Source organism: Acinonyx jubatus, chromosome D4, assembly GCF_027475565.1.
Source record: "Acinonyx jubatus isolate Ajub_Pintada_27869175 chromosome D4, VMU_Ajub_asm_v1.0, whole genome shotgun sequence".
Taxonomy (NCBI): domain Eukaryota; kingdom Metazoa; phylum Chordata; class Mammalia; order Carnivora; family Felidae; genus Acinonyx; species Acinonyx jubatus.
This window is the reverse complement of record NC_069391.1, coordinates 60,709,572-60,730,291: the sequence shown is the minus strand read 5'-3', so window position 1 is coordinate 60,730,291 and position 20,720 is coordinate 60,709,572. Positions and strand designations below refer to the sequence as shown.

At 38.7% G+C, this 20,720-nt stretch overlaps 1 protein-coding gene across 22 annotated transcripts in view; it reads left to right on the top strand.

Annotated features, from left to right (window-relative positions):
- The window catches only part of KDM4C (lysine demethylase 4C), a 425,929-nt gene that overhangs the window by 379,937 nt on the left and 25,272 nt on the right, over positions 1–20,720 (top strand). For 19 of the 22 annotated variants that reach the window (XM_027047047.2, XM_027047048.2, XM_053205108.1 and 16 more), the window contains 2 exons: positions 1,945–1,995; positions 4,244–4,414. In XM_027047047.2, the coding sequence (XP_026902848.1) occupies positions 1,945–1,995; positions 4,244–4,414 (222 nt within the window). The remainder of the gene's footprint in view (positions 1–1,944; positions 1,996–4,243; positions 4,415–20,720) is intronic. The other 3 variants (XM_053205120.1, XM_027047053.2, XM_053205117.1) reach the window with 1 other exon arrangement.

Sequence of the window (20,720 nt, the reverse complement as noted above, 5' to 3'; positions counted from 1 at the left end):
AAGATGTATGGACATTTTTGCATCTTACCACAGTGTGTCTGTGTCATGTGTACATGGAGAAAAATGGACAGCATGTCATTATACATTATACATTTTTCATCTCCATATAGGCTTCAAATCCAAGTTACAGATTCAACTCTGTGTATACTGGGGAGTATACTGAATATACTGGGGTGGTTAAATGGTTTCTTAGCTGAGAAGTATCTCAATGGGTGTGTAGAATAGAGGAGGTGCTCGATAAATCAGGAAAGAAAGCAAAAGAAAATGTAACTTCTTTAGGCAACTGTTTGAATTCCATTGGGTCCACCCATGGTAGGTTTTATTTATACTCTGATTTCTGTCTATGTATCTTCTCCTGGTTGATGATACCAAGGCACTCACTATAGGAGAGCGCCTGCCTCTGAGCCCTACTGTAGCCTCTCACCATCTCTGAGATCTTGGAAGAGTCCCTTGACTGTGTACCTCACTTACTTCATCTATTTAATGAAAATAACAGCTACCTCACAGAGTTGTTGGGAGAATTTAATTAATTAAGGTATATGGACATGTATTGGTAACTCTACCTATATAATTGTGTCCCAGGAACTCTCTGATGCTTTCATGGAATGTCTATAACATTTCTTACTTAACATTTTTTTCACATCCCCAGCATTTCAACCTGGCTCTAGCTTTCTTTAAAAGAAACTGTGCTTTTTTTTCCTTAAACAACTGTTTGTTCATTTCTGCTTAGTGCATTTTGAAGGAAATTTAACTTTCTCAGCCTTAGCCTGTGTACTAATCTTCAAAATACGATAGCCATTTCTATAATCTGATAGAGCCTCCCTGTTAACATCAATAGATCCTTAGGCTTTTCTGACAGGAAATATTTTTGAGAATGTATAATCAGTTATGGGGAATTCTTGTCAATAAATTTTCTCTACAAAAATAAATCAGAAATCCTATAACAATAGCATTATGGAAAAAATCTGTTTTCCTTACTACTCCCTACAAAATGGTCATGCTTGAAGCTCATGGAAATTTTTACTTGGGTGAAGGCTATGTATTTAATTTGTGTGCTGGCCATCTTTCCAACCAGCCAGTTTGCATAAATTTCAGGTCCTAAGTAGGAAGAAGGTGGTTGCGTGTAGAGTCAACCTTTTCTCTATCAAGTCTGTATCACTTTTATTTTCCCATGACTGGCCACTTCCACTTTCCAGACCCTGTGAATTTCACCATAAACTTTCTTTATTCCCTCCCCCTACTCATATACATGCCTATGCACTCCAAGAAAGAGGAACATCTTCCTGAAACTCCCCTTTGTTTCTCTTTTCCCTTTTCTGGACCATGAATGATTAGAATTAGTCCACTCCTATTATGAAAATGTGTCTGTAACCATCCTTACAGTTCATTCAGTCGTCTTTAAAAACTCATTCATTCACTTGTTCATTCATTCATCATTCATCCAGCAGTAACAGTGTTGTACATACTGTGGTGGGTGCTGTGGAACAAAAGACATATAGGCCTGGCACTGATGCATGGATTTTGCCCTGCTGTAGGAGGAATAGTCCAAGAAGGTGTCATTTGGGCAGGACTTGAAGACAGTTGGGAGTGGGGGGTGGAGGCCACCTTACACACCTTCCCTGCTAAGGACCATAGCTTTGTGCCCATGTTTGACAAGAGTTAGAATCAGAAGTGGATGAGGTAAAGAGCAGAATAGTGATGGGACTGGATTCAGCCACTCGTGTGAAATAAGGGTGCTGCACAGTCATACATGCCAAGTACTGAGGGACAGCAGAGAAGAGTGGCTGATTAACCTGGGCTAGGGTCTTATGTATGTTCTCCACTTAACAAAAATAAAACCAGTTAACAGTAGCTAAGAACCAATTGCCTGTGAATCTAGGTAGTTTATGTACTTTATCCTGTTTTTGTAGCAAACCTTTAATGTAAATATTATCCCTCCTACAGATGAACAAACTGAGGCTGATAAAGGTTCAAGATCCCAAGATCACACAGCTAGTAAGTAGCAGAGCTTAGAATTCAAATCCAAATCATTGTTTCCTTAGAGGGTTAATTCCAATTTTAATAAGATATGCACACAGGAACTAATATCATAGTAAAATATAGTACTTGCAATCCTGACCATGAGTGTTTTTAAGTCAGTTTGACAGAGAGATCACAACATCTACAAAAATTGTTGCCAGCATGAAGTCACTAAGGGCCACTGTGGATGGCCACACAGGCTGTCATGTCGCCCCCTACAGTTAGCTGAAGCCTATATAGTCCTTAGGAGCATTTGTGGGCCCAGTTTTGGAGTTATGTAACTGCAAACTGCTTTCACTCGTGTTCGTTACTAACTACATCTAAGTCGTTCTTCTTACTTTGAGAAGTTAGATATATTTAAAGGGGTTGGGTGGAGAATGAAACAGGAAACTAGGTAATTATTTTGGTGTATGTCACATACTTTGGCCTAGCTATTAATGATGTCTGCTTCAAGCGTAGTGCACTTAAATCACTATAGCCTTCTTACTGTTGTCCTTTGTCAAGATGTTTACACATCTACCTAACTACATCAAAAGGCAAAGAAAATTTCCCCAACCAACCCAACAGTCACTGGGGAATGGTATCAAGGAGAAAAATACCCTTTTATTTTGTTAGGCATGTGAGAAACTAGATGGCAGAGCTCACTCTACAAGTAGGAGGCTGTAGGGACACACTTGTTGGGAGGGAGTCACCCCTCCATCCAAATCATGAGCACCTTTGTCCTCAGTGCCTTACTCCAGGTGCTTATCTTCCACCTGGCCCATTGTGATAAGCTCCCCACTCACCTTCTCCACCTATAGCCATACACACCTGATCATTTCTCTTCTATTCATTCCACCTCTCAGTAGCTTCCTTAGGCCCACAGGATAATGTCCTGACTTCTTACGATGGCAAAGGAACTTCCCTCCTTCCTTCTTCCCCTCATAGCCCCTGACCTAAGCCCTTGGCCATTTCTGCAGTCTTCTGCCTTCCCTCCTCCCCTGCCACACAAGAGCAGAATGTGGGGAGAGTGAGAGCCTCTTACTTAACAGGTGCCAAGTGCCAGCAATTAAGTGTGGAGGGAGTGTGAGAGCAGCGGTAATCGGCATATCACTACCATCATAGTAAAGATCGGATCAGGAACAACTCGTCAGTGGTGCTAAACCTGAGCGGATGTGTACAGGAACAGGATGTTTGTATGGCATTCAAGTTTCTCCCACAGATTGCTGATTAGTTGCAAGGGAAAAATAGTGATTGTAACATGGAGGAATTGGACTACAGTTTGTTTAGGATCAAAATTAACATCACCATTGAGAGGCAGACAGGCATCATGTTCTGCCAGATGTGATATCTTGAGAAGAATACAACATTATCTGTGTGGTGTTCTGGCCAGGAATGTATAACTTGAATCCAATCACGAGGAAATATCAGGTAAATGCTCTATTAAAAAAGGGAGAAGGGGAACTGTGTCCTTCAGAAGTATGACTCATGATCATAAAAGACCAAGAATGGCTGTGAAAATGTTCCAGATTAACAGAGGCAGAAATGTTCCAGATTAACATAGCAGAACATAGCAGTCAAATGTTCCAGATTAACAGAGGCTAAAGAGAAGCAGCAGTACCTGACTCCCCAGGACCCTGTGCTGGAGAGCAGGGGCAGGGCGGGGGTAGGGGTGGGATTGAAGATCATTATTGGCTCAGTTGACAAAATTAGAACATAAGTTGCATCCATGTTACATTTACTAAAGTTACTAACTCTGTTGTGGTTATGTGAAGGCAAATCGCTATGCTTAAAAAATACACAACTGACATATTTAGGAGTAAAAGGCCTGTGATGGTGTGTGTGTGTGTGTGCGTGTGTGTGTATAGATATATATGTGTGTCAGTTGTGTATTTTCTAAACATAGGAATTACATATGTAAACATTGTGTGTGTAAATACACACATATATAAAATAGAGTCAGAATATGCAAAAAACAGAAATGGTGAAATGTTAAAAATATCAATTGGTAACAATAGGTGAATCTGGGTAAAAGGGTCAAGAGTATATGGGTGTTTTTGTACTACTCATATGCTTGTAACTTTTAAGTTTGAAATTATTCCCCAATAAAAAGTTTAAAAATTAAAAATATATATCATAATCATGTGAATTATTTTTTTCTAAATAAATATCTTTTCTTTTCTGTTCCTACCTTTTCCCTTTCTCCTGTTTCTTTTCTCTCATCTTTGTGTACCTCTTCTGTTAGAAGTCCAAGGCTGGCGAGAAGGGCATCTCTGTGGGGCAGACGGTCATCACGAAGCATCGGAACACCCGGTATTACAGCTGCAGAGTGATCGCTGTGACATCGCAGACCTTCTATGAGGTTGTGTTTGATGATGGCTCCTTCAGCAGAGACACATTCCCTGAGGATATAGTGGTAAGTAAATTCCTGGGGGATCTGCTCCCCAGTTTACTTTTTGTATAACTAAACTAGCTGAACCTTTTAGCAATCTTTCTTTCCGCTTTTGGAGTAACTCATTTCACTTAATATTCAACTCAGGTGTGCTTTTTGGCACTGACAAGAATTGTTTTCCAGGAGGTTCCTAGTGTTTTCATTCTAAATAGTAGCCATGTGTACTTTGACTCATCTTCCCAAATTCCTTTAAGTAAGTGAGAAGTGTATGTGGCTAGGAAACATCAAATGCAAATTCACCTATTCTTTTCTGTTACAGAGCATTAGCATATTTGAATTCCTTTACTACCTCTTTTTCTTTATGCTTAACTGGAAATATGGCTTTTATTAATCTGACCTGACAGTGACATCTGTGATCCAACAGAAACATCTGTGGATGTTTCATATTGGAATAACAAAAGTCACTTAGAAAAAAGACTGAATTTTACTGAGCTTCTTAACTGGTCTGATACAGGATGAGTAGGTGTGTGCATATGCGTGTCTCTCTGTCTTCTCCTTCCTCTGTCTCCTCAGTAAACACCTCGGGATTTAGAGGAACTCGTGAATGTGTCTCATGGGCTTTCTTTTTAATAGCATGTTTCATGAGAAGAATACTTTCCACAAAAGGTTTTTTGAAACTGAGCTAAAATCACATACTTGAGACCAGGGTTAGTCCAGTGGTCATCTTGTTATCCTTTCTATATTTAAGAGAAATGTTATTTTGGGGGAGCCAGGCCTCAATAATGTAGTTGTAACTTCTGCTTGATGCTTTGCTCTTGTTTGTACTTGGAAGGGCATTTTTTTAATGATTCTTTAATAATTATGCATTATATGTGCAATTGATAATTGAACGTAACCATAGGAGATTGCTCATTAATATTTTCAGAATCTTGGTCTCCTGGGGCAAAAGTAACATTGATTCAATTAGCTTTGTTGTGTTTACTTCTCTGTACCATTAAGAGGGGCAAATATGTAAACAAAGTGACCTTATTTGAAAGATTTTAAAGCAAATGAATTTAGACAAAAAAAATCCCAGGACTTGATTATACACCAAAAGGGTGAATTGTGTTTCTTTGCAGAATTCTACCTAGAGCTTCACTTTACTGCATTGCTGTTGCCATTCATAACCAGTAGCCCTTAGGTAACACATTCTCCTTGTTAGAATTAGTTATGTCTTGAAGCACTCAATCCACAGTTACTGAGTGCCTGCTGTGTGCCAACACTGGGTGCTGGGAAAGATAATGAGAATGTGTGATTCCTGCTCAGTCTAGAGGAAGGCAGGCTAGTAAATGGGTGCTTTCTATACCATGTGAGAAATGTAATAAATGAACCAAAAGCAAATTACTACCTGTTGAGTCTGGAAGAATGAGTAAGAGACTTGACAGGGTTAGTAAGGAGCTGACACCAACATGTACCACAGGCCAGGACCACTTTAAGAATGTGTTGTGCTTGAACTGATTTCATCCTCACAACTCTACATACTGGGCAGTACTATTGTTTACATTTTTCTGCTGAGGAAACTGAGGCACAAAGAGGTAAATAACTTCCCCATGGTCACACATAGCTAATAATAAGGTCACACATAGCTAATAATACCAGAAAAGGTATTCAATCCCAGAGTCTGGCTCCAGAGCCTCTGTTCCTAACCCCTGAGAAGAAAGGAGAGGAAGGGATGTGCAAGGGCAAGGCACAGAAGATGCAGGAGATGGAGGCCTTGGCCTGTCCAGGTTACATTCTCACTTCAGAATTAGCTTTCTTTTGTGCAGACTGTGACCATTGAGCTGGTAGAGTCCAGGAGACTTTGCAGGGTGGGATGGAAGATTTCTGAGTACCAATCCCCAGCCTGAGCAAGTAGTTAGGTCTTTATCCATGATAGTGTTTAATGAATTCTAAATTCCCTTTCACTTCCAAAGTCTCCATATACCCAACATGTTCTAAGCTTTCCTAAAATGTCTTTAGCTTGTAAAATGTCTGTGATCCTGGAAGTTTTTTGAAATTCTAAAAGTCTCTCCTTTTACACCTTCTTTTTCCTCTGTCTGTGAACCTCATACAAAGATGATCTTAAGTTATGTGGGTGCCGTGAGAAGAACAGGATTGTTCAGGACCACCTTGGCATTTAAGTCAATGAGAATGAAGAAACAACATTCTTTACAGCTTGATTAGCTGTCACTTAGCATATTTGATAAGGATTGAGGTTGAGCAGCAGTGTGTGTGTGTGTGTGTGTGTGTGTGTGTGTGTGTGTGTGAGATCACAACTATAGCCTTGGAGGGAGGGGCTAGCATCTGCCTCTGCCTCAGTTGGTGTGAAAAGATACTTTCTGCAGGAAGAAATCAGTTATAATCATCTGCTATTATATAATCTTTTGAGTTTTTACAAGATGTGAAAAAGTATAGGGGCACCTGGGTGGCCCAGTGGGTTGAACGCCTGACTCCTGATTTTGGCTCAGGTCATGATCTCATGGTTTTTGGGTTCAAGTCCCGCATCAGGCTCTGTGTTGACAGTGCTGAGCCCACTTGGAATTCTCTCTCTCTACTCCTCCTGTGCTCTCTCTCTCTCTCTCTCTCAAAAATAAACTTAAAAAATGTATATTGCCCTTGTAAAAAAAATTCATAGGATTGTTCAAGACCACCTTGGTCTTCTCTCCTTCACCCTCAATACTCTACCCCACCCCATCCCATCTCTTACATTTTTGATTACTTGTTCCAAACTTCTTATATAAGTAGGAATACTTCAGTCATGTTTTATTTTCAAATATCACATACTTTCTAATAGTATCACCATTTGTTGGCTGCTGCGACCTATTTATCTTGGTGAGGAAGAGACATTCTAGCTTGACTTTTTTGGTGGCTCTGTACAGAAGAATTTTTTTCTATTGTAATGCTGTGTTAGTCAGAGTTCTTCTGAGAAACAGCACCAGTAGGGTTTTTGTGTTTGTATTTAATATAATAAATATATTAAAAGTGTGTAATATACATATTAAAAGTGTATACATGTATATATATATATATATATCTTACAGGTGTATATATATTACAAGTGCATATATATTAAAATTGTGTATGTGTGTATATATGTATATATATATATGTCATATATATATGACTTTTTAATGTTTATTTATTTATTTTAAGAGAAAGAGTGTGAAAGGGGGAGGGGCAGAGAGAGAGGGAGACAAAGGATCCGAAGCAGGGCCCTCACTGACTGTAGAGAGCCTTATGCAGGGCTTGAATCCATGAATTGTAAGTTCATGACCTGAGCTGAAGTCGGACGCTTAACCAACTGAGCCACCCAGGTGCCCCTGTGTGACATTTTTATAAAGAATGGGCTTCCATGATTATGGAGGCTGAGAGGTCCCAAGATCTGCAGTTGGTATGCTGGAGACCCAGGAGGGGCAATGGTTTCATTCCAGGTCCAAATCTAAAGGCCTACGAACCCGGAGAGACGGTGGTGTAGTTTTAGTTTGGAAACTTGCAGGGTTGAGAAGAGCTGATTTTCATTCCAAGTGTGAAGGCAGGAAAAGCCAAGTTCCAGCTCCAAGCCACTCAGGCAGAGGAACTCCCCCTTATTTGGGGGGAGGGTCAGCCTCTTCTGTTCAGCCCTTAATTGATTGGATGAGGCCCACCCGAACTAGGGAGGGTAGTCTGCTTTACTCAGTCTATCAGTTCAGAGATTAAAACAATCCAAAAACACTTTCACAAACTCACGGGTACCTGGTGGCCCAGTCAAGTTGATACATAAAATTAACCAGAACCTATATTGTCCTGTGTCATTTCAGAAGACTCTTTCTTCATCTTGTCATATGAGAAGCTCTGATTCTACCTCAAGGTGTAGTTTTCTTTTCCATAAAGCAGCCACATTGTTTTGGGTGGTTTGTAGCACTCTATAGATCCACTCCAGGAGCCACATACTTTGTCCTGGTCATCATCTAGGCTTCCAAAAGCCAAGTCATGGATTTTGTAAGGCAAATTTTTAAAATTTAAAGGAGTATCAAGGATTGGTTGGGGTCTGAGTTTCTCACTAAAATTAACGAAAGCTACATGATTAAATGCCTTTGTAATGTAGTATGTCAACTAGACCAGTTTGAGATGGGGAACTTGATGTTATGTTTTAAGACATAATGTGTGTGCATAATTAAGTATATTATAAATATATTCACATATAAATTGTATTTATTCCTGTATGTGATGCTGTGTAAATATGCTTACATCACCATTTTTTAGGCCATTAGTTGCTGCAGCTGCAGTTATCCCACTACCACGTATGATCTCCACCTACACCAGAGGTGTCTTCTGGGATAGTCCTAGGATGCCTGACACCCTAACGGGAAGTCTCATCAGGAGATAAGAAGAAGAGAGTCAGCTGTGTTTCTGTCTCCGTGTCTTATAGATGGTGGTAGAACTATTATTTGGTGGAAATTAGAGAAATTTTGTTTTCATTAGCTGATATACCTGTGGCATCTGACACTGAGGTGGAAAATGATTTTTCTTCTCTTTGTACCTCTAATCCACACAATGTGCTTATCAGGGGTGAGTGCCTCTGGGAAGGCTCTTTTCATCAAGTGCAATATGACATCAGTGTCACTGGCTAGTGAAGAAGTAGCTTCTCTGAGCTGTGGGTGCTTGCTACCTAGAATGGGCACAGCGCAATTCCAATTTTTAAATGAGAATATCACATTTAATTACTCTAAGCTGTTTATTTATGTACAAAGTAGATGCAACCCCTTTTGCAGCCTAAGGCTTTAGCAAAAGTTGCATTCCTTAGTTGTAGAATCATTGATTATGAATCATTTTATAAACACAACAGAAGAGAAACTTCTAATGCAGTCTGGTCTATCCATGTTTAAAAATAAACTTACCAGGCATGAAAATGACTATGTTAGGATTATGTAACTAGAAGGTATTTGGAGGAGTAGGGAGAAATATTCTTTGTACTACCAGGAAATTTTTTTCCATACCTAGGTACTTTATTTCCATGATAGCTGGAAAAATGTCCAAAATTTTTTCTCTCAACAATACACCTGCAGAATGTATCAGCCCAGTTAAACTCAGCATGCAATCTGTAGCCGTCAAGGAAAGTAATAAAAGATGTATTGCTACATGCCTCCGTCTGTCAGTCTGTGAAATTGCAACACACTTCCTGATGAATTTTTTTGTCTCCTCCTATTTTGTTGGGAATGAAAGTTGCCCACCTGAGAGAATGCAACAAGCACAGTGATTCCAGGGCCTCCTTTTAGCGCTGCTGAAACCTGGGCTCTTCTCGAATATCCGTGTTGACACCAGAGTGATGGCTGCTTCCTTTCCTCTGAACTTAGAGCTCATTTCCAGGGAGGAGGACAGTGCAGTGGGGCCTGGATGGCTCTAGGACGTGCACTTAACATTCACCACTGGGTGTGAGAACAGAAACAGGACCATTTAGAAATTTGACAGCAAGAGTCCATCACTGAAATTTCCATGAGGACTTGCTAGATTTTTCAGCCTCTGTTGAAATGTGAAAGAAGCACAGGAACTATAGTCTTCAGGATTCTAGGGACGGATCGTCATGGATTCTAAGGATGGATTGTCATGGCCTTCAGTGTTTCTGGGAGGTGTCATGCAGACTGAAGTTCTTAGGGCTAATTTTTTTCTCAGGACTAGGCAAATTGCTTCAACTTTCACACCTCAGTTTTTTCCCCACTAAGAAGGGAATAATAATTTCTACTTTTCTAGGATTACTGAAAGAACTAAGTGAGCTAATTGCCTGATACAGATTTGGCACAAAATCTAATATTTTATGATATTAATGTCAGTCTGTGGAACTTTTTTCCTCCCCATCTCATTTATGCTGCCCTTTTCTGGTCTTGATGAAATTTGGCTAGAAAGTATGTTAGAGGAACAGAATTCTGTCCTACTTGTTAGTTAAATGGGCACCCGTATATATGATATTTCACTGAATCAGTTTATCATTTCTCCCTGCTGCATATAAAGCAGTCCTAGCATCTTCAGACTTTATAATAAAGGACCTAATTCTCTACACTTACGCTTGTATTTTTCTGGGTTTTAAAGTGTTATTTCAGTGGCTTTTCATAACAAACCCTGTTCCAAAGTAAGTTCATGTTCATTTCACAGATGTGATACTTGCCAAGTCACAAAAAAGCTTTGAAAAGCTCTATCCCAGCATTCCGAGCTAGGTGGTGACACAGGTCCAGGATGTGGGTCAGCCCCTACCTTTTAGGGCTTATTGCCTCCATGATTTTGGGCACCTTTTTGGAAGTCTGCTCTCCGTGACTTAGTATAGCTGTGGTAGAAGACCTTGTGCCTCCTTTGATGGATATGGTGTGGAAGCTGCTGTTCAGCATCCCCTAGGGCCCCACTTGGCAAGTGTGGGTGTAGGGGTGACTCTGAATGTTCCAGAGGCAAAAGAAAATATTTGAGGGGTGTTGATAAACTTCTTAGTTGTTGCCAGAAACATTATATGCTATGGGATCCTGGAAAGCATCTTCAAATTCTTATTGACTCCTAGATTTTGAGGTTCTCTAGATTTTCAAGTTGGGTGGAGACTTCACCCCATCCCATACCATCTAGGTTATGTTTGCTCTAGATCGATGCCCCTAACCTCCCACTTCCCTTGCCAGTCTTGGTTTTCCTAGAATCAATGGACATTTGCCAGAGAAAGCTCTGGGGACTTTTGTTGGTCTAGGATTCTTCAGGTATGGCCCAAGTGGTATTTAACTGCTCAGTAGTGGTACCCATGGTTCTCTTTCTTGACTGTGGAGCTGAGAGTCTATGAGGTGAAAGCTTTGACCAATTCCCATTAACCTGTATTCCCTTGGGAAGCTTTTTATACTCATAAAAGAATATCTGTTATTACTTTGATTTTAATCAACATTCGATTTAAAGTTTAAATTCAAATTCAGTTGACAAAGTTTATTTTATTTATAAATTTAATAATTTTTGCATGAAAAATAAGTGCAAACTCATTAGTTCCTTGATCATCACTTATATAATGCATAAATTTGACAGATCAAATCCTAACCATTTTAAATTTAAGTAACCAAATTTCCTTGGACATCTTTAATGTAATGGTAGATACATTTAATATATATTATTAAATTATATATATATTTAATATATATTAAATATATATTATTAATATATATTATTCTTACAAATGTTGTAATTTTTCTAAGCCCCTACTGTCCATAACGTATAAATCAGGCACTAGTTTAGTAGTTCACATTCTCCGAATTACTTCAGAAATCTTCAAAAAAACAACACATAAAGCAGTTCAGTATTTACAAAATACACTACTGCACCTTTATAAACACAATTTACAATGAAGAGACTGTGTTAGAACACAGTTTAATCAATATATAGTAAATAGAATCTACAACTGAGGGGGAATATTACTCTGTTGGCTAGGAGTTTATTTAGAAAAAATGAAGAATTTCAAGACCATTTAGAGGAATAGAGTCTGGTCGTACCTATGAAGACTAAACCCACAGTTCCTTTCACCTGTTCATAAGCTCGCTAAACTGTGCTCTTCACTGAGGCCCCAATTAGTCTTGGAAGTTTCATGAGCTGCCTCAAGTTAGCGGGGGTGGGTACTTACCAAACCCTGGGATTTTATTCACTTTTGTATAATTCTTGTGTGGCTTCTTGCATGAAAGCCTGGGGCATACTAATGGGATTCAAGCCCTTGCTTGAATTGGACTCCCTTTCTCTTTTATAAATTGTATGTATCTCACTGACTACAATTCTGCAGCCATCATATTGACAGTTTCCATTTAGCACCGGTGATCCTCTGAAGAAAAAAGTGTGTCATCACCCTGATATCTCATGTAGGAGATTAACTAGTTGCCCTGAAGGCACAATGTCAGCTACATTTTTCTTCAAATATATACTTCCCTCACTTGACAGTGTTTCTCTTATTTCCCTTTTAGTAATTATCTCAAGGTGATTGGTCTGGGAACTTATTCCCAGGAGACAGGTTGCTGGTGTTTGCTTCCCATCATTTTTCCAAGGGAGCTTAGTCCAACAGAATCAGAATAACTACCTTGAACTTGAGAGCAATATTATTAATTTGCAGTATTTCACCATCTCTTCTCAGTGTAGAGCTTAAGCCCAAGAGTGGTGGGCACCATGAACCACATCTACCCTGTGTTTGGGAATATTCAATTATGTCATTCATTCTTTTTGATGTACTTGTTCAACACTGTGCTAGGCACCATGGGAGATTCAGAGGTGTATAAACATAGGTGTAGGAGTGATCCTGGGTATTCTGGAGGCAAAATAAAATACCCAAGTGGGTCAAAATCAGTTGTTCCCAGAAACATTCCATGCTATGGGATTCTGGCAAGCTCCTCAATTTTCAAGTCAGGTGGCCACACAGACATTACAGTGGCAGAGACCAGGTTGATGACGAGACATCTCTTATCTGAGAGGCCACTTCATCTTTGGGAATTCATGCCCCATCCCATTCTAGCCCATTTGTGTTAATTTTCATCACTGATGCCCCTTACATCCCCTCACCTCCAACCAGGAGCTGATCTGAAAGATTTTACAAGAAAAATACCCTGTGAAGGTTATTGTAAGTTCAGAGATGGAAGCAATCACAGTGGGCCAGAGTGTTGAAGGAAGTTGCACCAGAAAAGAGAGAGATGAGCTGGGTTACTGACTTGTAAGAGTTCTTTGTGTATTTTAGACACAAGTCCTTTGTTGGATACTTTACATTTTTTTCTCCTAGTTTAAATAGTATTTCATGTGTGAGTAAGATTTATTTTGTTTATCCATTTGCTGGTTGATGGACATTGGATTGTTTCTAATTTGGAGTTATTATGAATAATGCTGCTATGATCATTTGCTTTCAAGTTTTTGTGTAGACATGTGTTTTAATTTCTCTGGGATAAATATCTAGGAGTAAGATTATTGAGTTATATGGTAAGTGTATGTTTACCTTTATAAGAACCTGCCAAACTGTTTTCCAAAGTGGCTGTACATTTTGTATTCTCACCAGCAATATATGAAGCTATAGTTTCTCTACATTCTCAGCAACACTGGTGTTGTCAGTCTTTTGGATAATAACTATTCTAGAAGGTATGTAGCAGTATCTCAGTGTGATTTTTTTTTCTTTTTTGAGAGCGAGGGCAGAGAGAGAGAGAGAGAACCCACAATCGGCAGAGAGAGAGAAAAAGAGAGAATCGGGGTTCACCCGAAGCAGGGCTCAAGCTCGCCAGAAGTGGGGCTCATGCTCACCGAAGGGGCACTCAAACTCACCAGACACGGAGCTCAAACTTACAAAGCATGAGATCGTGACCTGAGCCGAAGTCAGATGCTTAACTGACTTGAGCCACCCAAGGTGCCCTCTCCGTGTGATTTTAACTTTTATTTCTTTGATGACTAATGATTTTCAGCATCTTTTTAAGTGCTTATTAGGCATTCACACATCATCTTTGTTCTTGAAAGGCCTATTCAAATATTTCACTTATTTTTTTATTGCATTGTAAGAAATTTTTAAAAAAATATTCTGTATGTGAATATTTTGTTAGATATGATTTACAAATATTTTCTCCTAGTTTGTGTTTTGTCTTTACATTCTTAATAGTGTCTGCAGAGAAAAAGTTATAAATTTTGGTAAAACCCAATTAATCATCAATTTGTTCTTTATGGATCATGGTTTTGGTGTCATGTCTTAAGAAATCTTTTGTCTAACTCAAGATCACAAATATTTTCTCTCAGGGTCTATTCTAGAAATTTTTTAGTTTTAGGTTTTACATTTAGAACTGTGATCCATTTTGAGTTCATTTTTGTGCATGGTGTGAGGTCAGAGTTCAAGTTCTGCACAGTGGAAACCATGAAACCTAACTTACTGAATTGCCATAAGGATTAAATGTGAGAGAGTCTATAATCACTATGGTGCAGCACCCACACATAGTAGGTGCTCAAAAACTGTGGTTCCTTTTAGCTCCTTGACTTAACTTTCTCAAAATTGTACTACAGAAGGGAAAAAATCCATATTAGTTGTTTCTTTTAATATTCTGAACTTCTAGAAAGCCGTGTGAACAGCTCATTTGCAGATCTTCTTAATATCAGAAATATTTTGGGAATGTGTATTGTATAGGTCTCTAAAAATTTAATTTGAACTTAAGTTTTATATCTTTAAAGAAAAAGAGCAGAAAATACCAGATAAAACAGTGGTTCCTTCTGTGATGAGATCTTAAGTATGATTAAATGCACTTAGACCTGAGCAATAGTTGATATATTTAGATTAGGGTTTTAAGCAAGGGCATATTTTGTTTTTCCAAACAAAGAAAGAAGGAAGGGAAGGGGGGAAATTTTTGTTAGCAATGTAATGGAAATTAATGAAGGAGTGCCTACTTAAAGATGAAATTAAACTCCAAAATTTTCCATTTTTTAATCTTTTTTTATCAATTAAATATATATATATTTATTTATTTAAATATGAAATTTATTGTCAAATTGGTTTCTATACAACATTTAGTGCTCATTCCAACAGGTGCCCTCCTCAATACCCATCACCCACCCTACCCTACCCTCTACATGGAAAACCCAATAGACTCCACCAAAAGTCTGCTAGAACTGATACATGAATTCAGCAAAGTCGCAGGGTACAAAATCAATGTACAGAAATCAGTTGCATTCTTATACACTAATAATGAAGCAACAGAAAGACAAATAAAGAAACTGATCCCATTCACAATTGCACCAAGAAGCATAAAATACCTAGGAATAAACCTAACCAAAGATGTAAAAGATCTGTATGCTGAAAACTATAGAAAGCTTATGAAGGAAATTGAAGAAGATATAAAGAAATGGAAAAACATTCCGTGCTCATGGATTGGAAGAATAAATATTGTTAAAATGTCAATACTACCCAAAGCTATCTACACATTCAATGCAGTCCCAATCAAAATTGCACCAGCATTCTTCTTGAAGCTAGAACAAGCAATCCTAATATTTGTATGGAACCACAAAAGATCCCGAATAGCCAAAGTAATTTTGAAGAAGACCAAAGCGGGAGGCATCACAATCCCAGACTTTAGCCTCTACTACAAAGCTGTAATCATCAAGACAGCATGGTATTGGCACAAAAACAGACACATAGACCAATGGAATAGAAGAGACTCCAGAATTGGACCCACAAAAGTATGGCCAACTAATCTTTGACAAAGCAGGAAAGAATATCCAATGGAAAAAAGACAGTCTCTTTAACAAATGGTGCTGGGAGAAATGGACAGCAACATGCAGAAGGATGAAACTAGACCACTTTCTTACACTATTCAGAAAAATTAACTCAAAATGGATAAAGGACTTGATTGTAAGACAGGAAACCAAATTTTCCATTTTAATGTGAATTTGTTTGTCATAGTACTTAGCCAAGTTTGATGTTTGACATCCAAGAGGCTTTGAGCTTAAAAACAAGGACCACATCTGTTTGAATTACTATTATGTACTTTGTTCTCAGTACATGGCCTGGATTATAGTAAGATAATAAATACTCATTGAATTAAATATTAAATAATTTAATATTAATAGCCTTTCACACATTCAAGTATTAAATTTGTTATTCTAAGTAATACTTTTGACAATTAGTATGTTATCTTAAAACTCATAGTCAATGTTAAGAATTGTTTTTAAATTTGAGTCAACATTTATATTGTAATTCTTATGCCATTTCCAGGTAATATTTAGTTCTTAGAGCAGGACCCAAGCCTTCAGTGTTTGGGATTCCATATATGATTTATTTGAAGAAACAAGCCTCTAGCCCTGAAAAAATTTGAATTAAAAAAAAATATTTATTTTGAGAGAGGGAGAGAGTGTGCATGCATGCTTGAGCAAGCAGTAGAGGGGCAGAGGGAGAGAGGGAGAGAATCTTAAGCAGGCTTCTTGCTCTCAGCACGTAGTCCAACTCAGGGTTCCATCCCACAACCCTGGGATCATGACCTGAGCCAAAACCAAGAATCGGTCACTTAACCAACACGCCACCCAGGTGCCCCAAACACTGAAAAAATTTGAAACCACTAGTTCAGATGAAGTAAATTTCATGTACTGTGAAAAGAGGGCTAAGAGACCCATGGTGTCAATGCAGCTGCTGTTACCTGTGTCTACTGGAGAGCAAGGACTATTGGGAAATGTCTCTAGTGGTCTTAACAGGCTCCTCATGAATATTCAGCTCCAAACTGTGAGTATCAGTGACATCGTTTCTAAATCTTAGAGGGCTGAATCGACTTCCGTTTAATAGAAAATATAAACATAATGAAAATTCTTCATTTCTTTTAATGAATATGTGGCCAGTTGTCACTGTTGCTTCACGTCACAGTATCAGAATGTCACCATTCATTATTGACCCTCTATTCCTCTTTAAATAAAAATGGCACACTAGCTGTTTATGATGTGAGGTTTCAAACTTTAAAATCTTTCCTTGCTCTAACTTCATTTTGGTGTCAAACCTTTATACTGACCGTGAGTGTGATATGATCATGCATGTTTTATAAATGCCTTAAATTTTCTGGAACTGACCCTTTCTGTAGCACAGTTGTAAGAACGATGTTCTGCATACAATTTCTGAAATATATAGCTAACAGTGAGAGCTTCCTGAGGCAAACAGTCAACAGGGAGATTCCTGTTTACAAGCCCTTTTACATTATCTTTCACCTCTAGCCAACCCCAGGTGCTAACACACTGGGATATAGCACATAAATTGGTGACATATCCCAGAAGATATTGAGCTCATAAATCAACAGAGTTTAGGTTCCTATTTGACCATGGGGTTTAAATTATTTTGGTAGTAGAGTGAACTTAGATTATTGTTTGATAAGTATATCCAGAAGTCAGTGCTATCTATTTATTGATGAACTGACACTGCACTCATTTTATTATTTCCTTTTCATACCTTACTTGAAAGAGGTTAGCTGATTTTCATGGGTGAGAGAGAACCAGTAATAAAACTTGCCTTCTGTTTTACTAAGCAAATTTTATTTTGAAGCTAGAGTATGTGAGTAAAGGGAGAGGAGGAATGATGTAAAGAGAGACTACAGTGTGTTTTTCCTTCAGTTTCCAATCTTTCCCTCAGAGAATGTTCTCTGCTGAGAAGTAAGTAGAAAACTTGAAAGCTGTGACCTGCTATAATATTTGTTGGTTGTACGTGTTTCTGTAGATTAGCAGCCTTGTACCATCTGATTTCTTGGCTTCTATAAGATAGAGGATATTATGCTTCCAGGTCTTCTATGGTTTAGATGTTTTATCTAGTATCATTAAACATAAAAAATGTTTTGCTCCTTTATAATAGTACAATGTGTTAAATAATGTTTTATACCCGGTTTTTCAGATCCAAGCAGGGTTTTCCAACAGTAATTAATGCTGATGTGATCAGTGCCTGAAAAAGATGCCTTCTGCAGATTAATGGCTAACAACTCAATAAAAGAGGAGGAGGATTATAACTATGCATATTTCCAGTAGTATAGTTATAACAATATATTTATAGGCTACTTTTTTTACAATATGCCTTATATTTACCCTTTTTAGCCTTTAATTAAGAATATTCTGACCTAATGATTCCTTTGTATGTGCTATCCTCTTTTTGGTGGGGAGAAAAAGATAAAATTTAATCTTCTAAAGTGGTTTACTTGATTTATACCGTAAAAGCAGTGACTAGGACAAAACAAGTCAGGCTGTAGCTGCTGCATCCTAAGCAGCCAGGATCTGAAGCCCTGTTGAAATAGGAACTGTAAGAGAGCTATTAAGAGAACATAAACATGAGCACCATTGACATTAAGTGAGATTCCCTAATGAGGTAAGACATATCTTTTGGAAATTATCTCATCATGCAACAAGCCTTATTCCAGGATGCTACTAGTAGGTTTTATAACTTTGCTTCCACTTCTTACTAGGTATTTTATTCCCTTCCTGGCCAAAGAATTTTTAAATGATCTGTGTATTAAATTTAATATCTTATTTAGTTATAAAATTTATTTCAATACTAGTAAAACCATTTTTTTATATTATTTATCCTGAACTCTGCCCCATGTCATTATTATGTTTCTATAGAATTTTGTTTTGTGTTACATTTTGCTTTGTATGAAGTTGAAAGGACAAATATCTAACTGATATATATTTACAAGTGGGTCTCCTCCAGGGGCAGTCTAATGAGGATGGGGAAACCGTTGTGTTGGTGCTCAAGTCCTTTTTCTTCTCCAGGCATGAGGGGCTTATATGGATGTGGAAGGCTGATGCTCCCCCAGGAGGCCCTTCCTCTTGTAGAGAAGGAACTCCCCCAGGGGCAGGACTTTCATTAACTGCATCTGGATACCTGCATATGGTGATTTATGGATTCCCTAGTCAAGGGATATCTTACTCTTAAGTAAGTGGTAGCTTTACCATAAAAATTTGTTTACAGTGAGCACCTATTACATGACGAACATTGTACTGGGTGAAACATGATGTATAAAATTGAAATGGTTTTTGCTCTCATCTAATTTACAATCTAGAGGGAAAGAGTGACCTACAACAGTTATGCTAATAAAAATGTACTTAAAACTGAGATGAGCCATGGGATGATAGGCATATAATCCTATAAGAGCATGTAACCAAAAATACCTTAGATAGATGAGTAATCAGTATATTAGCTAGACAAAGGACAGAGGGAGAGTATCCCAAACAAAGCACACACAAGAGCTGTTGCAGGAAGGAGCATGGCCTGCTCAGGTTGCTGAAAGAGGTAAATGATGAGGCTAGAGAGGGGGAAAGGGCCAGAGTAGGCTAGGTTTGGAAGAGTATGTTATAGGGTTGGGTCTTTATTCTAAGACAGGGAGAAGCCATTGATGGTCTTAAGCAGAATTCAACATGAAGAGATTTGTTATGAAGTATTTTCTTTGGCTAGAGTGAAGAAGACAGATTGGAGAGTAGGCCATGGTAGATGCTGGGAGACCAGTTAGGAGAGCATTTCAGTAGATTAGGGGAGAGGCGATGTAGCTGGGACTAAGGAGCAGTGGAAGAATCTGAAAAGGACTCAGTGGTGAACTGATACTGGAGCTCAGGAATAAAAAGAAGTCAAAGGTGATCCCCAGGGTTCTGGCTTGCTTAGCCAGATGGAAGGTCACACCTGTCAATGAGGGAATGTTGGAAGTAGCCCAGGTTTTAGGGCCAAGATTACGAGTTCAGACTTGGCTATATTGGAGTTTCTTTCTTGTTTGCTTGCTTTTCCCATCTAGAGTAGTTACTGTTTTTAGGGCCATCCCAAGACCCCTGGTCTACAAATCATAGGTTTTGGGGTTTTTGTGTTTTTATTTGCCTCAGTGTTGAAGGGATGTTGAGTGAAAAGACCCCATGCTACAGTCTGAGAACAGACATCACACATTTCAGAAATGGCATGATCAGGCACTTCATTTTCATCTCTGAATGAACATATTGTAACACACACACATACATACACACAATTAACTTCTCTCTCACCCATTTGATAGAACAGTGGATGCTTGCTCAGTAATTCTTCAACATGACAATATAGCCACCAAAATGGATTCATATTTACCCTTTCTGGGGCTTCCATCTTGACCCATAGACATTTATTTTTTTTTTAACTTTACTTATTTATTTTTTTAACTTAAAAAAATGTTTAGTTTTGAAAGAGAGAGAGCATGAGTGGGTGAGGGGCAGAGAGAAAGGGAGACACAGAATCTGAAGCAGGCTCCAGGCTCTGAGCTGTCAGTACAGAGCCCAATGCAGGCCTCGGTCCCACGAACTGTGAGATCATGAGCTGAGCCAACGTTGGACGCTTCACAGACTGACCTATCCAGACACCCCTGACACACAAACATTTAAATTTAGCCAAACTGCACATATGTAGACTTTGGCCTCACTGTACAGCTCACCCTACATTCCCTTGATCTATAGCTCTCTTGAGCACTCACCTGCCTTCTGTACATGTTGTCTGGGAGCTCCCCCCCTTTGGATCTTTTACCTCCCTTTGCCTTTAGTTGCTGTGCCTCATCGCCCCAGCGCTGCCACACCATGAACCAGTGTAAGGATGATGCATCTGCTGTGTGCCCTGGGAAGAGCTCTTATTTTCTGAAGGAGGTGGACTGCATGGCCTTCTAGAATCTTGAACATCCCTTGTTTGGAAGATGCACCTTTCTTTTAAGGGAGAGATTCAGTGATTTACATTGGTAGACAAAATGTGTTTGATTCGCAGTGATAAGAATTAGCAGCCAATATTTAACAATCACATATGCACAGTGTTTTGTATAACATACCCATGGTTGGCAAAAGTTCAAGAAACACAGAAAAGTACAAGTCC